Source organism: Mustela erminea, chromosome 12 (genome assembly GCF_009829155.1).
Source record: "Mustela erminea isolate mMusErm1 chromosome 12, mMusErm1.Pri, whole genome shotgun sequence".
In the NCBI taxonomy this organism is placed as follows: domain Eukaryota; kingdom Metazoa; phylum Chordata; class Mammalia; order Carnivora; family Mustelidae; genus Mustela; species Mustela erminea.
Genome location: NC_045625.1, coordinates 1195566 through 1214723, shown reverse-complemented (window position 1 = coordinate 1214723; position 19158 = coordinate 1195566). Strand labels below are relative to the sequence as shown.

The following is a 19158-nucleotide window of genomic DNA, read 5'->3' as shown; positions in this document are numbered from 1 at the left end:
CGCTTCACGAGCCTGGGTGGGGTCACTCCGTGTGGGGCACGAGCTGAAAACGGGACCCGCTTCACGAGGGCCCCATTCAGGGGCGGATTCGCAAAATTGCCGCCGAGGGAACTCCTCCCAGCGGGCTTCCTGCTGTGTGTGCGGCGCGAGCCCTGCTCTGTAGCAAACGCAGAGCAGCACAGGTGAGGACATGTCCTGACTCGTGGCAGGGTGGCCTGTGGCTTGGGTGGCGGGTTGGGGTCCTGTAGGCCCAGGTGTAAGACCGCGGAGGAGAAGGTCTGGAGGAGATGCTGGGGCTCGATCCGTGGGCGTCAGATGCCGCGCACAGCGGGGAGTGTCCCCACGGGGGGGCTGAGCCACCGTGTGACGGGTGGACCCAGGCCAGCCTCTGCCATCCGTTCGCCCACGGACGGCAGGTGTGGGATGGGCACAGCCATGGTGGCAAGGGGCAGACGAGGCGTAGCCCAAGGGCAAGGGTGCTCACCCGCCACGCCAGCACTAGCTACTTCCACGACGGGAAGTCTCTCCGTCCGGTGCAGGCCGTCTGGCACTGACCCTCCAGCTAGCTCGCAGCCCTGAGGGGCCATTGGCTCTCTGAGGGCAAGGTGAATGCTGGAGACCACGTTCTATCCCAGCAGGGGAAGTGACTGATTCTCTGATGCTGAGGTGGCCTTTCCCGCCCTCAAGTCCTCACGCCCACACCCGAGGGCTCACAGGGCCTTTGATCCGCTGAGACAGGCTGCCAGGGACGCTGCATAGGACAAAGGGACCTACTTTCTAGCAAAGGAGGCGCCACGCGGGTACGTGATCCTGAGATCCACAGGGACCACCCCGGGCTGCATCACGCAGATGCTGCCTGCCTGAGAACAAGGTGCTGGGAAACGGGGGGCCTGGCGGGGGGACACTCTGTTACACCATGTCCCGGGTCCCCAGTGGGCAGACTGCATGGGTCTGGGAAACAGAACGGACACCGCAGTGGTCACCCTTCCCTGGGCCCCTGCGGGCATCTGGGGTTCCCGGGCCCTGGGGCTCGAGGGTCTGCAGGTCTATAGGTTGTGCTTGCCGGCGGTGGGGTGGGGGTGAGGGACGCTGTCAGCAGGAGACAGGGCAAGAATGTCACTCAACTGTGAGCTCTGACCACCACCTGGTCCACCTGGGAGCCTCGTGTCAGGACGGCATCGGGAAAGGAGCGGCCGCCCTGGCGCGGAATTAACCCTGACCGCCAAGGATGCTTCAACCCTAGGGGCAGAGAACGTATCCGGTTCCCCGCTGGGGCCCCTCCGGCTCCCCCTTGCCCACTTCGGAGGGTAACTGGGTAAGAAAGGGGAGCCTAGACCCCTTCGGTAAGAGGGACACGGACTCCTGGCCAGGTGAGCCACCTAGACTAGGAGAGGGCTGGCCGGAGTGGCTACGGGAGGAGGCACATTCTAGGAGCCGCAGCAGCCCCGTGACGCGCCGACGAGCCGCAGTCCGTTCCACCAGCCTTCCTGGGAGGCTCCCTGGGAAGAAGCCGACCAGAATTCTAGAGCCCAGGTAAGCCCGTTCCACAGAGCAGACGGACAGGAGCAGGTGTGGCACTGTGTCCCCAGGCCCTGCCGTTCAGTGAGATGCCCAGAGTGTCTCTGGACAGTTCGCAGCGAGACCTGGCCCAGGAACTAACCTCAGCCAGAGACCTGCCTCTCCCAAGGTCACGCCCTTTCCCCCGTAGCTTCCGGCCTTTCTGCCTCAACTTGACACGGCTCTGAGGGGTCCCTGCAACCCCAGGACCCCCGGGGGGTCAGCTGAGACGCCACACCTCGTCTCCTGAGAACATCCCCAACCCCGCCCCACAGACCTCTGTCCCAAGGTCCTGGGACCCCGACCTGCAACACGGCTCCCCCAGCTGGGGCAAAGCTGGGCAGCCAACCTGCCTCAGGGGCCGCTCCCACGGAAGGTGCAGAGGTCTGTGGCCCCCAGGAGGTTCTGGGACCATCCTGGGAAGCTCTTCAGCCAAGAAGCCGTGTGGGGAGCGGCGGGCAGCCCCCGATTCCAGACGGCTCCGCACAGCCGTTACAGAAACGACTGGTTGGGGCGGCGGGCTGACCTGGCTCAGCCCAGCGGTGTCGCAGAGCAGCCTGGGCCCGCGCCGGTCACTGGCTCCACGTGCCCAGGCCTCTCCTCTCAAGGGGGGATATGGGGGCGCATCCTGCTGGGATCTGGAAATCACACAGGTCAGGTGGGTGGGTTCTGCCCCAGCGCCTCCCTCGGCTTCTACAGCAGCCACCAGACTTTGAAAAATGTCAGAACTGACGTCCCCTGATTTCAGTGACAAGTCCTCTCCCGTTTGCTTGATGCTGGGGCACCAAGCGGCAATGGCACTCAGTTCTAGACAGTGGCCATGGGAAAGCTTGTGGTAAGCTGAGCAGAGCTGGCGCAAACTCCCTCCTCCCCTCGGCTCCCTCCCTGCCCTGCCCCCAGAAGCCAGGAGCATCCTGCAGGGGTGGTGGGGGACGGAACAGGGGCCACCAGCACTGCCCTGGTCCCACAACATCAGCATTGCGGACCTGGCAAGAATGCCCGTGGCAGTGGAGCGGGGCAGGGAACTAGGCCGGGGGGTGGGTAAACCCCAGTGTGGAGTGGGGGGGCCCCTTTCCCCGCAGCCCCGACTAGCATCGCGTCCTCAGCAACTCCCGCTGATCCCGACGACCCAGGGTGACCCAGGGTCCCCAACAGCCGTGGTGACTCGACTCACGGATGAGTGAGTGAGTGACCGATGAAATGGTGAGTGAAGGAACAAGCGGACGGACGTGCGAGCCAGTGCCGGACCGGCTGCCGACCCCGGCGTGGGGCTGAGACGGCGGCGGCCGGGCAGTGACCAGGTAAACGAGCTGACGCACTAACGGGTTGTTGGAGACGACATGACCGACAGGCCCCGGGCGGCGGATGAGTGAGGGAGCGACCGGGAGACTCCGCCTCGCGGGCCAGAAGGGCCGTCCGTGCCCGGGCACCAGGCACCCCCCGCGACGCCGCCAGCCCCAGCCCGGCTCACCCACCATGACGTTCAGGCCCTGGTTGGTGGGTCCCTGCGCCACGATGTACTCAATGCCGGTCTCGTAGACGTCCATGGGCCGCCGGTACTTGACCACGGTGCCCGCGATGTTGAAGTTCTTGGGGCTGTCCACCTTGAAGTTGCCGTTGAAGAAGTAGGAGCCGGCTTCATCTGCCAGGGCTGGAAGGGCAAAGCCCCGTCACCTGAGCCGGCCGGGCCAGAGGAGGGGGAGGGGCGTGGAGCACCCCGCATCACCCACCCAGGCGGCCACGGCCAGCTCAGCCCCGTGACCCGCCCCGGGACACTCCCTGCTTCGAGGCAGGCAGGGGCTCCGACCACGTCGGGCACGCGGTCCTGCCCTGGGAACAGTAAGGAGGAGTGAACATACTTTCCCATCAGCCTAAATTGTCCAGGAGATGGATCGGGCTGGCCTGGAGCCTGGTGGTCCCGTCCAGCCACCTCTAAAGAGGCACAATGAGCAGCATCAGGGCTAAGGGACCAGGAGGACCAGAAGGGCTCAGAGACTGGGGAAGGTACACGGCGGACATCAGGTGTTGGCTGGCTCGGGGCTGGGCCCTCGGCACGGCCCTGCTGAAAACTCACTCTGTGACCCTGGGTGAGTTGCCGCCCACTAAGCTTCCCACCTTGGAAAAGGGACCACACGTGGGGAGGGGACCCCAGGGGTGACACTGTAGCCCTGGTCTGACTGGCCCGGAACGCTGTCCCAGCGGCCCCAGCGGGCCCTGCCGGACTACTGCCAGCCGACCAGCTCCCTGCTGTCCCTGGGAGCCCTGACATTCTGTGGCCAGAGCTGCCGTGACCAGGACCATTTACACAATCCGTCCGTTCTCCTCAGTGTGGCAGAGGGCAGCCTGGGCACAGGCTTAGTCACCCTCTCATTGAGACGGGGTGTGGGTGGACGCTTGGCAAGAGGACCTCCGAAGGACGGCCACTCCCAGGGCCTGACCCGGGCCTGATGACGTCCGGACAGCAGGAACGTGCGTGCAACCCTCAGCACCCGTCTCCTGCCAGCCCCAGAGGCCGGAGCCACTGCCCAGAGCTGATTGTTTGGGGCCGCTGGGTGGCCTGGGCTGTGGAGGGCTGGCAGAGGGGCTGGGGGCCTTGGGCCTAGGGGCCGGGAATGAGGAGCCGGTCTGCATGCTGGGGCACGGCGCGCCTTTCAGAGGCTGTCTTTAGAGCCAGGTCCGGAAACGGGCCTGAGGGCGGGGAAGAGCTCCGTTGCCAGAGCTCCTGATGCAACCCGGGCAGAGGAGCCTGGCCAGTCATTTACTATCAGGCAGAGCAACAAGCAAGACTCATCTGCTGGAGAAACACCCTCGAGGTAGCAATATCAGAAAAGAGCGTGAATGACCACCCAGGCTTTGCGCCCTGGGACACGTACTGCAGCCAGGTATGAGCACAGGGTTAAGTCACCGACGGGCCTCCAAAGCCTGTTTCCTGACAGTAACGACCTTCCTTCCTGCGGCTCTCCCGCGGCTCGGAGGCTATCCTTGCTGTTTCCACACGTCTGGTTCAAGAGCGATACTCTGCGCCAGCTCCGAGAGCGCAGTGTCTCCGGGCCGATACTCTGCAGCCAGCTCCGAGAGCGCAGTGTCTCGGGGCCTCGCCACCCTCCCAGCGGGGGACAGAGTCACCAGCCTGGCAGAGGCCTGGCTCCGAGCTGGGGTGGCGGGGCCTGGGGCCCGGAGTGTGCAGCGCTGGTGGCAAGGGGGCAGGGCTCGGGGGCCTCAAGGACGGAGAGCCCAGGCCAGGTCCCTCCTGGGGGACCGTTGGCAGAGTCCCCACCCACGGCATCCGCCGAGAAGGGTGGGCGTGCCCCCGCCCGGCCTGGCTCTCACGCACTGCCCTGAGATGCGGGGGAGTGAGCCAGGCGTCGGGGCAGGCTTCCCTGCCGGGGTCCCCGACCTGCCCCGCCCCGGGCAAGGCCAGGTGCAGGACGGCTTACCAGCGGCCGCGCCCACCCACCCACTTCAGCCAGAAGGGCCTCAGGCTGCCCTCCGGGAGTGTAGACCAGGACATTGCCAGGCCAACTCTCCGACTACACAGGGACACTTTCCAGAAATTGTCACCAGCCTGGGGCCTCCCCACCTCAGCCACACACGCTAATCACTACAGAATCCTCAAGTTGAAGGCCCCTCCCTGCCCCGGCCCGGCGGCCTCCCAGAGACCCTCCAGCGGCAAGCGCCTGGACCTGAGAGCCACCAGGCCTGAGTCTGAAGCGAACCTCTATTTCACATGCCCCGTGGCCTCCTGCTGGCCACCGACCTGCTCTTTTTCCGTCTCAACCTACTCACTTCCTGAGTCTCACTCTTGTGCCCTGGGGTGGGGGGGCAGCCAGAGAACCCCAGCTCCAGCTTTTGCCTGTGCCAAGCTCTCCAGGGACGGGGAACTTGCTACCTGTCCTCACCGGCCCCCCCTTTGTCGAGCGGCTCTGAGGATAGGCCCTTCCACACGTGGGGGTGAGGTCCGTTTCCCTAGCACCCCCTGACACACATAGACACACACGCAGGTCAAGCTCTGGCTCCTGGGGCCTGACCGTCTCCTGTGGGCCAGGTCCAGGGTCAAGCGCCCCTCCTGCATCCAGACGTTTCCGCAGCCTACAAAACCCGAAGCCCACGCCAGGCAGCACCAGGCCCCACTCACGTACCCAGGACGTCAGCAGACTTCTTCCGCTCCACAATCTGGATGTCTCGGGCCCCGGCTGGGATGTGGGTCACCAGAGAGTAACCTGGGGGAAACGGGATGAGAGCGAACAGTGGGTCCGCCACGGCCACCACCTCTTGGCTGGGACGTCCCCACCGTCCCGTGCTCCTGGGGGTGAGGGGCTGGGGCAGCCCTCCCTGAACGTCTACACCCAGACCCAAGACCCAACTCCAAGGCCCTCAGAAAAGCCCTGTGCCACTGGAGGCCTGGCTTGCCACCCAGGTTCCATGACCCTCTCCTATCAAGGTCATGGGTGACCACACTCCTCAGTCCCTGCCCTAGCCCCTCTGGACAGACCCCACAGGCCACAGATACCCTAAATCTGCTAGGGGCCCTCAGACTTAGGTCCTACGTTGCCCTGTGCCACTGAGATGGCCCTGAGCCCCTGGGCTTCTGTCTCCTCATCTAGGACACTGGCTCCCACTCAAGGCCCATGGGGTAGTTTCTGCAGGGCACTGAGCCTCGCCCTGAGGGTCCTGTCACTACTATTATTTTAAAAACCCATGCTGTCCCAGCGTCACAGGGATTTCAAACACTTGCTGCCTTCAAGGATGGGTTGAAGGCACCGAGCTGAGGGCCCATTGCAGAGGACGGGAGGCAGCCGTGGGGACCCTCCGCAGAGACCCCCAATGACGGGACCTAGGGTCTTGGGGGACAGGGGTCTGAGGACGAGAGAGGTGCTCCCAGCAGAGAGTAGAGGGTGGTCTGAGGAGAAGGAGGAAAGATTTTAAAAGCCTGGAGATGGAAACGTTTCCCAGGAAACACTGGTGATGGGGCTTTCAGAAATCAGGTTTGCGGAGGGTGACACCTGTGTCCCAGGAGAGTCCCGGGCATCTGCCTCCGCCCCCTGCAGGCCTGCCCCTCCCCCAGCCCTGAGCTGGCCCCTCCCAGCCAGAGGGTGCTAAGCGGCTCTGGGCCGGGGCACGGGGGACAGGGGGGCTGTGGTCTGCAGCGGGAGCCCATTCCCGCGGTGTTAGCCGCCCCCATGGCAGTGGAGCTTGGGCTCCTTGAGTGCTGGGCTGGGCGTGGAGAGAACGGGGTGGGAGGTGCGCACTAGCCCCCTCGCCCTGGCAGTGTTTCCGCTGCACACTGGTAGTACAGAGAGTGGGGAAAGCGCGGGAGAGGAGGCTTCGGTGAATGGCCATTTCTCTAACTGTAGGGTTCAGAGAATTCCTTCTTAAATTAGTAGCCGGCCCACAAGGTTCCTACGCCTTTAATAACGGCCTTTGCACCGGCAGGGCTGGCGCCACGGTAAGCGCACCCGCCTTTATCAGGGAAGCATGCGGGGGGCTCTTAGGACCCCGGACCCCAGAGCCAAGCTGTCTGGGCTGGGACCCCACTCTGCCACCTCTGGCTGTGTGACCTCACGCCAGTTTCTTCGCTGCTCTCTGTGTTGGTACCTGCCGCGTGCCCATCCCTTTCTGGCAATGTTCTGAGGTGTGAGAGCCCTGGCCCGGCACCCAGGACCGACCCAGCAGATGTCGGCAGGATTGGAAGTGTCAGCCTCTAGCCCCCCAAGGGGGCAGTTCCATGGGGCATGGACCGTGTCTCCCAGGCTTTCGTGTAGCCCCCAGAACATGGCCCTGGGCACTCAGAGGGAGATGCGCTGCTGTCTCCATGCCCCGGAATTTGGCAGAAAGCCCCCCGCCCCCTGGCTGTGTGTTCTTCAGACCCCCGCTGGCTGTCTGGCTCTGGGTCCCCCATCTCAGACCCTCCTACCGTTATCCTGTCCCTCCTCAGTGCGGCCTGCCCATCTCTCATCCACAGCCTGTCATTAACTCCGAAATTAGCCCTCCTGTGGGGAGTGGGACTTCCAGGACACGGCTGGGGTCCCCACGGCCCCGGGGCCGAGGTGGCTCCGACTCCAGACTTGCCCAGCTTCCCTCCGGAACCTTGAGCCGGCGTTCCCATGGCGGGCCTCGGTTTCCCCATGTGCCGGCTGGGTTTCACGCGCCCCGCCTTCCCCAGTCTGACCGCACGAGTATTCACTGAGACCCAGAAATGCAGTCAGCTCCACACCGAGGGCTAAAGTGCATTGTTCCAAACCACAAACTGTCACGTGCTGAGCCCCCCTAGCTGCCCGCCACGCCCCACCAGCCCCAGCCGAGCCACACCAAACCCGCACGCCAGACGGACGATTGGACGTGCGCTGCCTGGGGAAGGGCGAGGCTGACTCGGTGCCGGAATCGGCCTCCGCACCTCTTCGGCCCCCCGAAACTCAGGTTCGGGGGCTCAGGCCCCAGAATCCTCATACCCAGACTCAAATCTCACATCAGCTGTGAAGAGGGGGAAATGTGCCTCAGTTTCCCCCTTTTGGGGCTGCTGCAATGGTCAAACATGATCCCCCACCCAAGGGTGCCCTGAGGCGCCTGGTACGCAGTAGGTACTCAATAAAGAACGGCCCAGGATTCCTAGCCAAAGGGGGGTCTCCCGGAGCACCTGGCGGGGCCACCCAGGGCCCAGTGGGGAGGATCAGGGGCCCGAGAGGGAAGGGAACTTGCTCAGAGGCGCTCAGCAGCTCGGGGCCAGGCTCCCGGGGGGCCCCGGGTGCGGGCTCTTACCGAGGTGGGCGTTCCCTTTGCGGTAGTTGCCGGTCACGTGGGTGCAGCTGCTCCCATCCCCCTGGCAGACGCCACACTTGTCCCGCGTGCGGGTGGAGAAGAGCACCCCGTCACAGCCGATGGGCTGCAGGAAGGAGGGGAGAGGGCCGCTGGGAGGGCGCCGGGACCCGGGCCCGGGGGCCGCGACGGCCACAGGCAGACAGGCGGGCGCTCAGTGCACCGAGGCCAGCAGGACTTTTGCTACAATGTTTAACAACCTCACATTTTCCAGACACGCAAACCCCCCGCAGGTCGGTGAGCTTGCAGGACGTGCCGTCGCGGGCGGGGACCATGAGCTGCCGCTGGCCGTCCACGGTGGTGCAGTGCAGGTCGCAGGGCTTGCTGGAGATGTGGACGTAGTCGTCTGAGGGGAGACGGAGGCTCTCAGGGGCGGGGGGTGGGGGGGTGGGACTGGGGCCCCCCTCCCCCTCCACGGAGACCGAGCTCCGCCCACCCATTGCGCAGATGGAAAAACTCGGGCCTGGAGCGTGAGGGGGCTTGCCCGGGGTCTCAGTGGCAAAATCAGACCAAGATGCGGGGGCTCTGGCCCAGCCTGGGGTCCATGAGTTCCAGCTTCTGCCTCCTTGCAAGTGGAGGGCAGGTCCCTCTCCTCAGCAGGTCGGAACCAACGGCTGGCCCTGCGCTGTGGGTCCCGGGCCCCCGGCACTTACTCCACGAGTGAGAGAGACCAGCTCATGCTCTCTGTCGCCTGTGACCTTGGACCAGCCCCCTCCCTCCGGGTGTCACCCTCCCGCCTGCCCACCCGTTTGCATTAGGGAGCCATCGGGTGGGGGGTGGGGCATGCCCCGGCCTTCCGCCCCCGCTGGGCCGCCCCAGGCCGGGTACCAGGGTACAGGGGCTTCCACTGGTGCGTCCGCCCGTCGTACACACGGGAGTTGAAGGAGATGCACTGCTCCTCCCGGAAGCTCCTCCCGTCCGGCGGGCAGTCCTGCAGGGCGACAGACAGGAGGCTCCAGGAGGAGCTCAGCCTGACAAAGGCATTTTTGTCCGGGCCGAGCAGGAAGCGGCTGCGGCCGGGATGGCCGGGCCGGAGCGAGGCCCACATGGTGGCCTCTCGTTCTCCCTCAGTGTCACTTGCTCTCTGGAAGCAGCAAGGACAAGCAAAGGGCAGCTGCCGTCCGTGAGCACGTCCGTGCGCCGGCCCTCCTCCTGCGCTGGGCAGGGTCCTGCCTTGTCCCCGCCAGCCTGGCCTCCTCCCCGGACGCGCTGGGGCGGGGAAGGCGCCCTGGCGTGGGCAGGGCTTGCACTGGCGCCTGCTCGCCCTGTGTCCCTGGGCAGAGGCCCACCCGGGTGTCCGTGGCTATGGCCACGGTGCTGGAACATGGCTCACTGACTGAAGGGGGGCTTGAGTTCATAGAAGAAGAACCCCGGGACTGGGAGCGGGGGGCAGCTGGTCACTCCGGGCTTAGGTGGGTCTCCCTCTGGAGCTCATGGGCAGCCAGGAGGGAACAGACCAGAGACGCCAACACAGGCCCTAACTCCCTGCTCGTGTGCATAGCTAGAGACACAGCCACAGGGATACCGGGTCATAGTCACAGAGACTCCAAAGCCTTGCTGTCCCTCTGCCCCACACCCTGGAGCTTGGGTGCAGACCAGCTCGGACCCCACTGAAAGCCACCTGGAGGCTAAGCCAGTGTCAGTGCCTCTGACCCCCCCTTCCCTCCTGGGGGGGCTGACAGCACCAGCGCCTGGGGGAGCTGGGGTGCGCTGCCGTGGAACTTTTCACAGGTGGGGACGGGGACGCCTGGTGACTGCCTGTCTCCTGGTGAGCACCTGGTACAGGACTTGTGAGCAGAGTGGGGGGCCGTGGCCAGAGATCTCAAACCATGAGGATCCACTCTGAGCCCCCTCCTGAAGCAAAGCCTCCTCCCTGTGAGTACGGAGCCCAGCGGGTGCAGGACAGACTCGATCTGAGGCAGGAAGGGGGCTTGGAGCCCAGGACGCCTCACCACCCTTCTCTTCGGCAGGAAATAGGGGGCAGGCCCAGGACAGAGCTTGGGGGAGGGGTGTTGAAATCACACCGGGTGGGGGCCTCACCTGCACTCTGCACAGCTGGTACCGCTTGGATGTCCCCGTGCAGGTCCTATTCCCAGCGCCTAGGACGGATGTTCTCCTGGTGGGAAGACGGGCTGAGCTAGGATTGGGAGCCACGAGCTACAGGCACCAAACTTACTCCTACTCCAGATGGCCTCTGGGCTGGGCCCCAGAAGCCCCCCTAGTTTTTCTGACCCTCACGGCTCCACCACAGCCCAGGCGAGGGATGCTATCCAACTCACCTCTGTACTCCGGGCACAGAGCCCAGGGTCTCTGTACACGGAACTCAGAGTAAAACCAAGAACGTTTACTGTGCCCCAGCCCTGGGCTGGTAGGTAGAAGGCCCTAGTGATGTCCGCAGCACAGATGAGGAAACCGATGTTCAGAGGGGTTAAGTCACTTGGCCAAGGTCACCCAGTTAGGAAGCGACAGAGGCAAGGTTTGAGCCCAGGTCTGTCTGACGGTAACCACTGGGCCGTACGCTGTTCCCCATGTTCAAGCAACTCGTGTCCTCAGAAGAGAAAGCCAGGGAGGACCTCACCCCTCACTGAAAAATCCCAAGAAGGGGCGGCCAGCTGGGTCCGTTGCTAGAGCACCCACTCTGGATCTCGGGGTCATGAGTTCAAACCCACGTTGGGTCTAAATCTCTTTTTAAAAAGAAAGAAAGAGAGAGCGAGGGAGAGAAAGAAGCGGGGTTCCCAAGAAATGGATCCTGCTCTCATGAAAGTGTTGTCCCCACGACCCCGGAGCAAGGTGGAGCCCGGGACACAGTCGCCCAAGAGCCTCAGCCCTGACAGGCCCGTGAAAAGCCTGTGGCTCACCTGGCCTGTGAGGCCTCCAACAGAAGACCCCCTCCCACCTGAGACGACCCCCACCAGCCACCCCAACTCCCCCGGCACCTGCGGCCCCACCCCCACACCGAGCCGCTACCTCTGCTGCAGGCAGTGTCGCTCCTGGGACGTCACCCCGGCCCCACAGCTGCGGGAGCACGCCGTCCACTTGGTCCACTCTCCCCACCAGTAGGCGGTGGCGTCAGTGCCCCCCTCCAGGCTGTTGGACGTTGGACTGTTGTCCTGGGCGGCAGTCCCCACAGACGGTTAGAAGGCTGAAGCCCCGGGCAGGACTGGCCTGCCATCCCCGTGCCCTGGTCGGGAGTACACGGTCCCCAGATGCCCACCGGCTGGGTCACTCGTTCCCCGGGCCCACGTCTCCAGGGCGGTCTTGGAGGGAAGACCCTGGAAGCTGTGGGCCATGGGTCCTCCCGTTCTTGAGTCTGAAACATCCCGGGGGCTTGGTGGGAGCGTCCTTGCTTTCTCTGTCCCGAGCGCCTGGGCCCCAGCCCGGGCTCTGCAGGCCCCTCTACACGCCTTGCTCCAGGCCCCTCTTGGAAGGGAGCCCTCGGCTCCCTCCAACCTCATCCTGCCAAATCAGAGAGGGATCTGAGTGGCCGGGGTCGGGCTTGTAAGGGTTGTCCTGGGAGCTGCTTGGGGCTCTGGGAATGCGTGCAGGGATCCCTGGACACCTGCCCCACACCGGCCACACCCCCTCCAAGCTCAGCCCCTCCGGGTGAGGGACGCTGTTCGCCACTCACCGTGGCCCCAGTGGGTGCCCTGCCCCCAGCCAGCAATGCCCCAGCCAGCAGGGACCAGACCCAGAGTGAAGGCTGCCGTCCGCCATCCATCCTAGGAAGCAAGACCACAGTCACTGCTAGGCCAGGCCCGGATCTTCTGACGGCTGACGAGGAAGAGGGGAGAGTCCTCGGGGCCCACACAGCACAGAGGCCGGGAGGCTACCTGGGATCAGTTGCTGGTGGCTGCCTGGTGGCCTGTTGGGAGAGGTCGGTGAGTGATTAAGGAAGTCTGCGCAGGCGCAAGAGTCGTAGGTCGAGGTGTGCTTGCTGACCCTGTCCCCCCACCCGCCCCCTCGAAGGGCAGGCAGGGACGTGCTCCATGCTTTGCCTCGGACCACCTGAGCCCCTCAGGTAGTGCCTGTGGAGAACCCCACGGACAGCTGAGGAGGCCACAGGCCCAGGCCACACCCACTGTATGAAGGAGCCAAACACCAGAGCTCGTTGCCTGGCAGAACCAGCCTGAGTGAGAACTCCTGGGGATTTTCATCCCCTCAGGGCTGGCTGCCCACATGGGAGAGTAAACCCCCCGCCAGCCACGTGGGGCTGCTGGAGGGGCCCACGGAGGCCACCTGCTCTGCCTGGCCCTTCCCCTCCCTGGCCACCCCTGCCCCTGCCCTCGAGGGGGCTGGGCCCAGGACCCTCAGGGATCTCAGGCTGGGCAGAATCGGGGCATCTGTGCCCCTACTTGCCCCAACCAAGATGGACACTTCTGCCCCCGGAGTATGATGTGAGGACAGCCCAGAGCTACTGGACCGTCTGTTTCCTGACAAGTCAGCACTGTCAGCCCCAAACACCACTTGACCTTCCTTCCAGGGGTCAAATCAAGGCCTCCGGCCTCCTGGGCTCTCTGGCTCCCCTATCTGGTTTCTCTGTGTGGACGCCTGCCTCCCGGGAGGCACAGGGACCTCTGCGGCTTCTAAGATTTGTCCCTGGTCGGAAGTGTCGCGTGCCAGCAAGGCCGAGAAGGGGTTTCAGAAACCAGCAAACCTACCCCCTAGAGCCTGGACCCAAGAGAAGGAAGTCAACTTGCCTGAAGCCACAGAGCAGAGTAAACGCAGGGACTCCCTGCACCCGCTGATTCCAAGGCAGAAGGTGTGAAAGCTGTCCCCACCCTTACCAGCCCCAAAGCCCCCTCCAGATCTGTCCCCTCTCCCCTCCATCAGCCATGGCAGGTCAAGCACCTGCAGATCCCCGGTTATGCCCGCCAACCCCCGTGCATCCTCGGAATGTCTCTGCGGGGACCAGGCAGCAGGAGACCCTGGAGTTCAGAGCCCAAGTCCTAGCGACCCCCACTTCCCCTGTTGCCTGCCTGCCACCTCCCCACCCCGCCCGCCACCCCTCCCCCGCAGGCCTCCATCTGCAGCCCCCGCCCCCCACCCCACGGCGGTCCCATTGGCTCATCGGTGCCCTAGCCCCTGCCTGCCGGGCTGAAGACAGGTGCTGAGCCGGCCCCACACTTGGTTTTCATTAAGGCTCCCAGACACCGCTGGCCACAGGCCAGGTCCGGCTCACGCGGGATCCATCCCTCCCTGGGGTCCAAAACCAGCCACTGGCCGGCAGCAGAAGCTTGCCTCGCCAAGAGCTTCAGGCATCCGAGGCTGGGCGCTGAGGGGCCGCCCGCTCTGCGCTCTGAGGGTCTCCACCCTCCCCATGAGCCCTCCTCTGGTTACATAACAGCTCCCCCGAGGGGGCTAGGGGGTGCTCGGCGCCCCCCAGCCCGCCCGGAGTGCACCCAGGCCCTGGGAGGGCTGCGTGGGGAAGAGGAAATGCAGCGGTGGCCTACCTGGCCCGGGGTCAGCAGGTTGTCCTCCTGGGGAAAGGGGCAGCGCCGCGGCGGGCAGGCGGCGCCAGGTGCTGCGAGCGGGGGAGGCTCAGAGTGCAGAGAGCTGCGCTGCGGGCTCGCGCCCTTCCTCCTCCTGCCCTTGCCGCCTCCCGCCTCCACTTCAAAGAGCACCCAGGAGAGGGGGTTCCCAGGGAGGCGTGCAGCCCAGTGGCGGCTCTGCGGCCAGTCTGCCTTTATAGCTGTCAGGCAGACAGGGAGGAACTCACACTTCCCACCAGGCTGCTCCCCCGCCCGCCACCGGCCGGCCTGGCGCACACTTTAACCCGCTCCGCGCCTCTGGAGCCCGGCCAGGCCGGCCCAGCTGCTTGCTGACTGCTGCCTCGGCAGCGGCCCAGAGCAGCAAGCAGGGAGGCCGCCTTCCCGGGTCCAGCACTGGGAACCGTGTGTTGGGGTGTCCAGACAGAGCAGCCGCCGGCCTGGGGTCACGGGAAGGCTGGTGGAGGCAGAGCCCTGCCTAGGTCCGTCTGACTGCTGCCTCGGGGAGGGGCCCAGTCTCTGACTCTCGCCGCCATGGTCCCTGGGTGGTAGGAGGTGTCCAGTCGCCCAGTTCCATTTTACAGATGGGAAAGGTGAGGTCCAGATCACCCAGACGGCCTTGGAAAGGTTCTCCTGAGAGAAGAGGCCTCTGCAGGTAGGGTGAGGAAGGGAGACCCAGTGGCCCCCGCCGAGGGCTCCGGGGAAGGGGCAGGGGTGCCGGTGGTCTGCCGACCAGACAGCTGAAATGGCCAGGGCCAGTTGGGGGGAGGCCTGGGGGGAACTCTGTGCAGATGCGCAGCACCGGCTTGGCAGGGCCCAGCGGCCTGCCTGGGCCCAGGCCAGTCGGGCAGCCCCTGGCAGGCCAGACGTGGGGCTCCAGGCCTGTGTTCTTGCTGAGTCAGAGCATGGAGTGGAGGGCAGAGCACAGGAGCACACGGCGTGAGCTCCAGCCCCCAGGAACCCAGGCAGACCCCAGATTCTGCAAACTGTATACCCAAAGCCAGGCCTGGAACACCCCCACCCCTACCCCAACCAGCCCACCTTCCTGGAAACACAAGGTCGGGGTGGAAGCAGCATGTAAGGTCTCCGGAGCACGTCATCCAGCCCCTGCCTCAGTTGTGCAGGTGGCCTAGGCCCCAGCGGCCCCTGGGGAACCTCCTCCTCCGTCCCCGCCCCTTGCCAGAGGAACTGTGAGGTGAGCTCCTCCTTCAGCGGCGTCCTGGGTGCTGAGGGTCATTCCAGCCCTGGGGAAGTTCCGCCCGGTGTCTGGCCCCCGACAGGAGCAGTGGAGAAGGAGTCAGAGTAGGGCCACACCGCCTCCCATCCTGCATGGGGTCCTTCCTGGGCACCGAGGGCTCTGAGACCGGCATCCTCACCATCCCCATTTTGCAGATGGAGGGACTGGGGCTGTGAGACGGCTGAATGACGCCCCGGGTCACACATCTGGTCGGTGGCACAGCAGGGACCCCACCACTGTCCCTCACCCTATCCTCTGTGTCTGCAGGGGTTCTTACGCGCATTCGTGCTACCCTCCGCCCCACCAAGAACAGTGGGAGGGCAGGTCTTGCTCCTCTCAGCGCCCCCCACCCCCCCGGGGCTGCTGGGCTAGTCCCTGCGATGGAGACTTGAACCCAGGTCCACACTGCCCCCTGCGGTCCGCGTGCTGAAGCACAGACAGGACAGAGCCGGTCTCTGGGGCAGTCTGGAGGACACACACCCACGCCTGCACCCCCTCCCCGCCCCACAGACACACGACAGACAGGGCCAGGGCGCCCTCAGAGCCTCAGCCGCCGTCCCCTCCCCTCCAGCCCAGCGCCAGGGCCCTGCACCCCCCTGGCGTGGTCCCGAAACTCCCAGCGTTTCTGGCTCCACGTCTAGCCAGCGCCAGGGTGACTAATGGTTTCCCTTGGGAGGCCCCCACAGCCGGCCGACACAAACACCCTAGCGCTTCCTCTCAGCCCGGCGGGACAGCGCCCGGGAGACGCGCCTGCCACCCCTCAGCTACGCCACCGCCCGCAGGTGCCTGACCCTGGGCCCGCGGCCTCCGCCCCACCCCGCCCTCCACCTGAAGGAGCCCGTCCAGGCCCTCCCCCCGTGCAACACAGGGAGCCCCCCAATCGAGACCCACGGGAACCCACGGCTGCTGCTTTACCTCCTAGTGGCCCCGGAGATGTTGAGGGAGACCCCGGGAGCCACGGAAGGCTCCTGGGGCCCCCAAAGACCCTAGGAATTGGGGGGGTGACGGACAAAGGATAAGCAGGGAGCACCTCCCCGAAGGCCTCACTGTGCTCCGAGCACAGAGGCCTCTGCAGAGGCCGGGCCTCCTGGTGCCCTCAGGGCCCAGCTCACGGCAGAAACCCAAGATGCCCGAGGAGCCTCCCGCCCAGCGGCCACACAGGACCCGCTCCGCGGCTCGACCCGTGCTCAGAAGGACCCACGCTCGGGGCTGGGGCTCTGCGGTCACCGTGTTGGCGGTCGGAATGATGCGGTCTTTGCATCCGTGTTCTGGAAGTGGCACGGGACGGGGCGATGGAGCACACGCTGGGCCTTAGCGCCTCGGCCCGCCTCCCTCCACCTCTGGGGTTCTTGACCCCCACCCCCCAGCCCGGACCCAGCAACCACAGCCGCCCTCTGCCCCCCAAGGGGCCGGAGCAGGGCTGAAAGTCTCCGGGTGGGGTCCTGGGTACTTGGAAGGGTGACCACTCATCCCCAAAGTATCCTCGTGCCCAAAGGAACGCGACAAACTTCAAATTAAAAAAATGACACAATCAGTCCGGTGAATCCACGGAGGAAAGAAAAAGTTTCATCCTGCTTTTTGAACAAAGGTCCCCCATTTTGCACTGAGCCCCACAGATCACCTAGTGGGGTCACTCCCTCCTGGCTCTGTCCCTCCCGGGATCCAAACCGTCTGGGCTCCCTGGAGAGTCACTGTAAGAGAGGACTCTGGGCCCCCATGTCGGGCCCTGCCCCCGACTCTTTGCACCCTTCTGGACATACTCAGCTCCCCAGAGGATCTGCTGGGGCCACCTCCTCTGGGAAGCCCCCAGGTGTTCCAGTGCTTTGTTGAGGCTTCAGCATGCTCTTTCCGTACCCTCAGCTGGGACCCCACAGAGCGGAGGCTGCTCCTGGCTCACACGGCACCTCTGAGGCCCAGCATGTTCTAGACATACTGGGGGCTCAGTAAACAAAGGGCTGGACTTGTGCAGCCGCTCCTGAAGCCAAGAGGTCCTCCGCTCTCCGGAGGCAGAGCTCCCTGCTGGCATGCTGATTCCTCCAGGGGACCCCACCCTGGGGCACTGCTCCCTGGGGCCCCGGCTGGGGAAGGGGTGCTGCAGACACCTGTGTTTTAGTAGACGGTCTTTCTACCAGAGCCTTCTGGATGTCTGGGGAGAAGCCTGGAAACAGGAAAACAGGCATGTTTCTACCAGATGCCGAGGAGAGGCAGCGGAACACAGCAAGTAGCAGGCTCAGGGCAAAGAAAAGATCCAGGGCCGGGGAGGGACACTGGGGGGCCATGGGGTGACCAGGTTGGGGGTGCTGGCAGTCAAACCGTCACGCTGGCAGCCGGGCGCTGTCCCGTCCAGGAAAGCGTCTGCCGCAGAGCTCAGAAGCATGGGGGACCTCAGCCAGAGGGGTCATCTGGCCAGCTTGGCGGTCACTGGCCAGACCCAGAAGAGGACCAGGCCCCAGAGAGCAGCCCCAGCGGCAGCCAGCCCCTTGTCATAAGCTTCCTGCCCAGCCCGAGGCAGAAGACAGCTTTCTCTGCCCCAGGCCCAGGGGCTGGACATTCAGGGAAAATGTCCTCCTGCCAACTCCTGGGGGTCAGCAGGTGGAAGCCGGACCCCGGCTTCTCGTTTCCTTGTCCTTCCTTCTCGGCCAGAAGCCCTAAGCTCTGTCAGGCCGAGGCTTGAAGCTCCAGTATGGGCACCCGGGAAGTGCGTCGGCCTCTCTGATTCTCAGATTGCACAGGAGGCTCCTTTCCACCCAAATACGGAACAAGGACTGTGGCGTGAGAAGCCCGGCGCCGCTGAGACGCGAGCCCGCCGCGGGAGCTCCCGGGAAACGCAGCCCCGAGGCCCGACGGTGGCCGGGCTACCGCTCAGAGGGCCGCACTCTCATCAGCGTCCCGGCGACCCTGTGAGGCAGGGACGGAGCCCTCAGCCTGGCTCACCGGGTGGGCGCTCAGAGGCTGGGGGTGGCTTCCTCAGCCGGCGGCGGCAGACAAGGCACGATCGCTACCCCAAGCTCGGCTGCAGACCCGCACACGTGCTCGGAGCAGACCCCCTGCCTGGCAGTCCGGGGGCGGGGGGGTAATGGGGGGGCCCCCAAGGAACAAGCGGGAAAACATCAAAGCCCAAACCCCTCTGGCCAGGTGCAGGGGCGCCCCAGCGGGCCCCTACACGGACAGCCAGGGCACGAGGGCCGCTGAGCTCTGGAGTGACCGAGAGCCGTGGGTCGGGTGTTCAAAACTTGGAGGACGCAGGCGCAGCAGCTGGCTTGGCTCTCGGGCCTGCCGAGCAGACAGACAGCTGTCCGGGAGACGGGAGCTGGGTGGCATTCCAGGCATTTCAGCACCTCTATAAAACGCGGCCTGCTCCATGGCCCGAGGGGGCGCGGGAAGGGGGCGCGGGAAGGGGGCACGGGCGGTGGGCTCCCTCTCCCCCTGCGGCTGCCCCCCCATCCCCGCCTGCGGGGTCCCCCCCAGGGCCAGCGCCATCTGCTGGGCGGAGGAGGGATGCCGCCTCTGGCTGGGTGGGGAGGCCAGGCCATCCGGAGACCCTCCCCCAGCACTGCGCCAGTAACCTGCTCCTCTCTGGGCCTCGGTCTGCCGCCCCGTGAAATGGGGAGGGGAGACACGGCGCCCCCCACCCCACCCCCCAGCTGCTGACGGGACCCGACAGGACAAAGCAGCAAGAGTGCTTGGCACAGGGCCCTACACACAGCCGGCGCTGTATCCGTGTCTGCGTGTGTGCGAGCGGCCTTCAAGACGCACACAGTGTGGTGGGGTTAGAAGGCAGAGACCTCCCCTTGGCAGGGGTCAGGAGAGGCTGAGGGCGACAGGACGAAAGGGGGAGGCACCGGCAGTGAGCGTCCAGGCAGAAGGAGGGTGTGCGGCCTGTGGGCTTGGGTGTGGCCAGAACTAGAGCAGGTGGCGGGCTGGGGGGTGGCGGGCTGGGGGTGGCCAGGGCAGGCCGGCAGGCGGAGGTCACAGGAAAGTGGAGAGGACGGGGACAGGCTGCACCTTGGTCACTCCAGCCCGTGGGTGGATCCGGCCCAGTGGGTGGGGTGCCCCAGTGGGGTG

The 19158-nt window shown here is 65.4% G+C and overlaps 1 protein-coding gene across 2 annotated transcripts in view; it reads right to left on the bottom strand.

Annotated features, from left to right (window-relative positions):
• The window catches only part of ADAMTSL2 (ADAMTS like 2), a 31307-nt gene extending 17199 nt beyond the window's left edge, over window positions 1-14108 (bottom strand). For both annotated transcript variants that reach the window (XM_032307825.1, XM_032307826.1), the window contains exons 1-9: window positions 13821-14108; window positions 11999-12232; window positions 11338-11480; window positions 10411-10486; window positions 9199-9301; window positions 8571-8716; window positions 8314-8437; window positions 5697-5777; window positions 3033-3208 (exon numbers count right to left, since the gene is read on the bottom strand). In XM_032307825.1, the coding sequence (XP_032163716.1) occupies window positions 3033-3208; window positions 5697-5777; window positions 8314-8437; window positions 8571-8716; window positions 9199-9301; window positions 10411-10486; window positions 11338-11480; window positions 11999-12088 (939 nt within the window). In that variant the 5' untranslated portion in view covers window positions 12089-12232; window positions 13821-14108. The remainder of the gene's footprint in view (window positions 1-3032; window positions 3209-5696; window positions 5778-8313; window positions 8438-8570; window positions 8717-9198; window positions 9302-10410; window positions 10487-11337; window positions 11481-11998; window positions 12233-13820) is intronic.
• Window positions 14109-19158: the final 5050 nt, after the last annotated feature.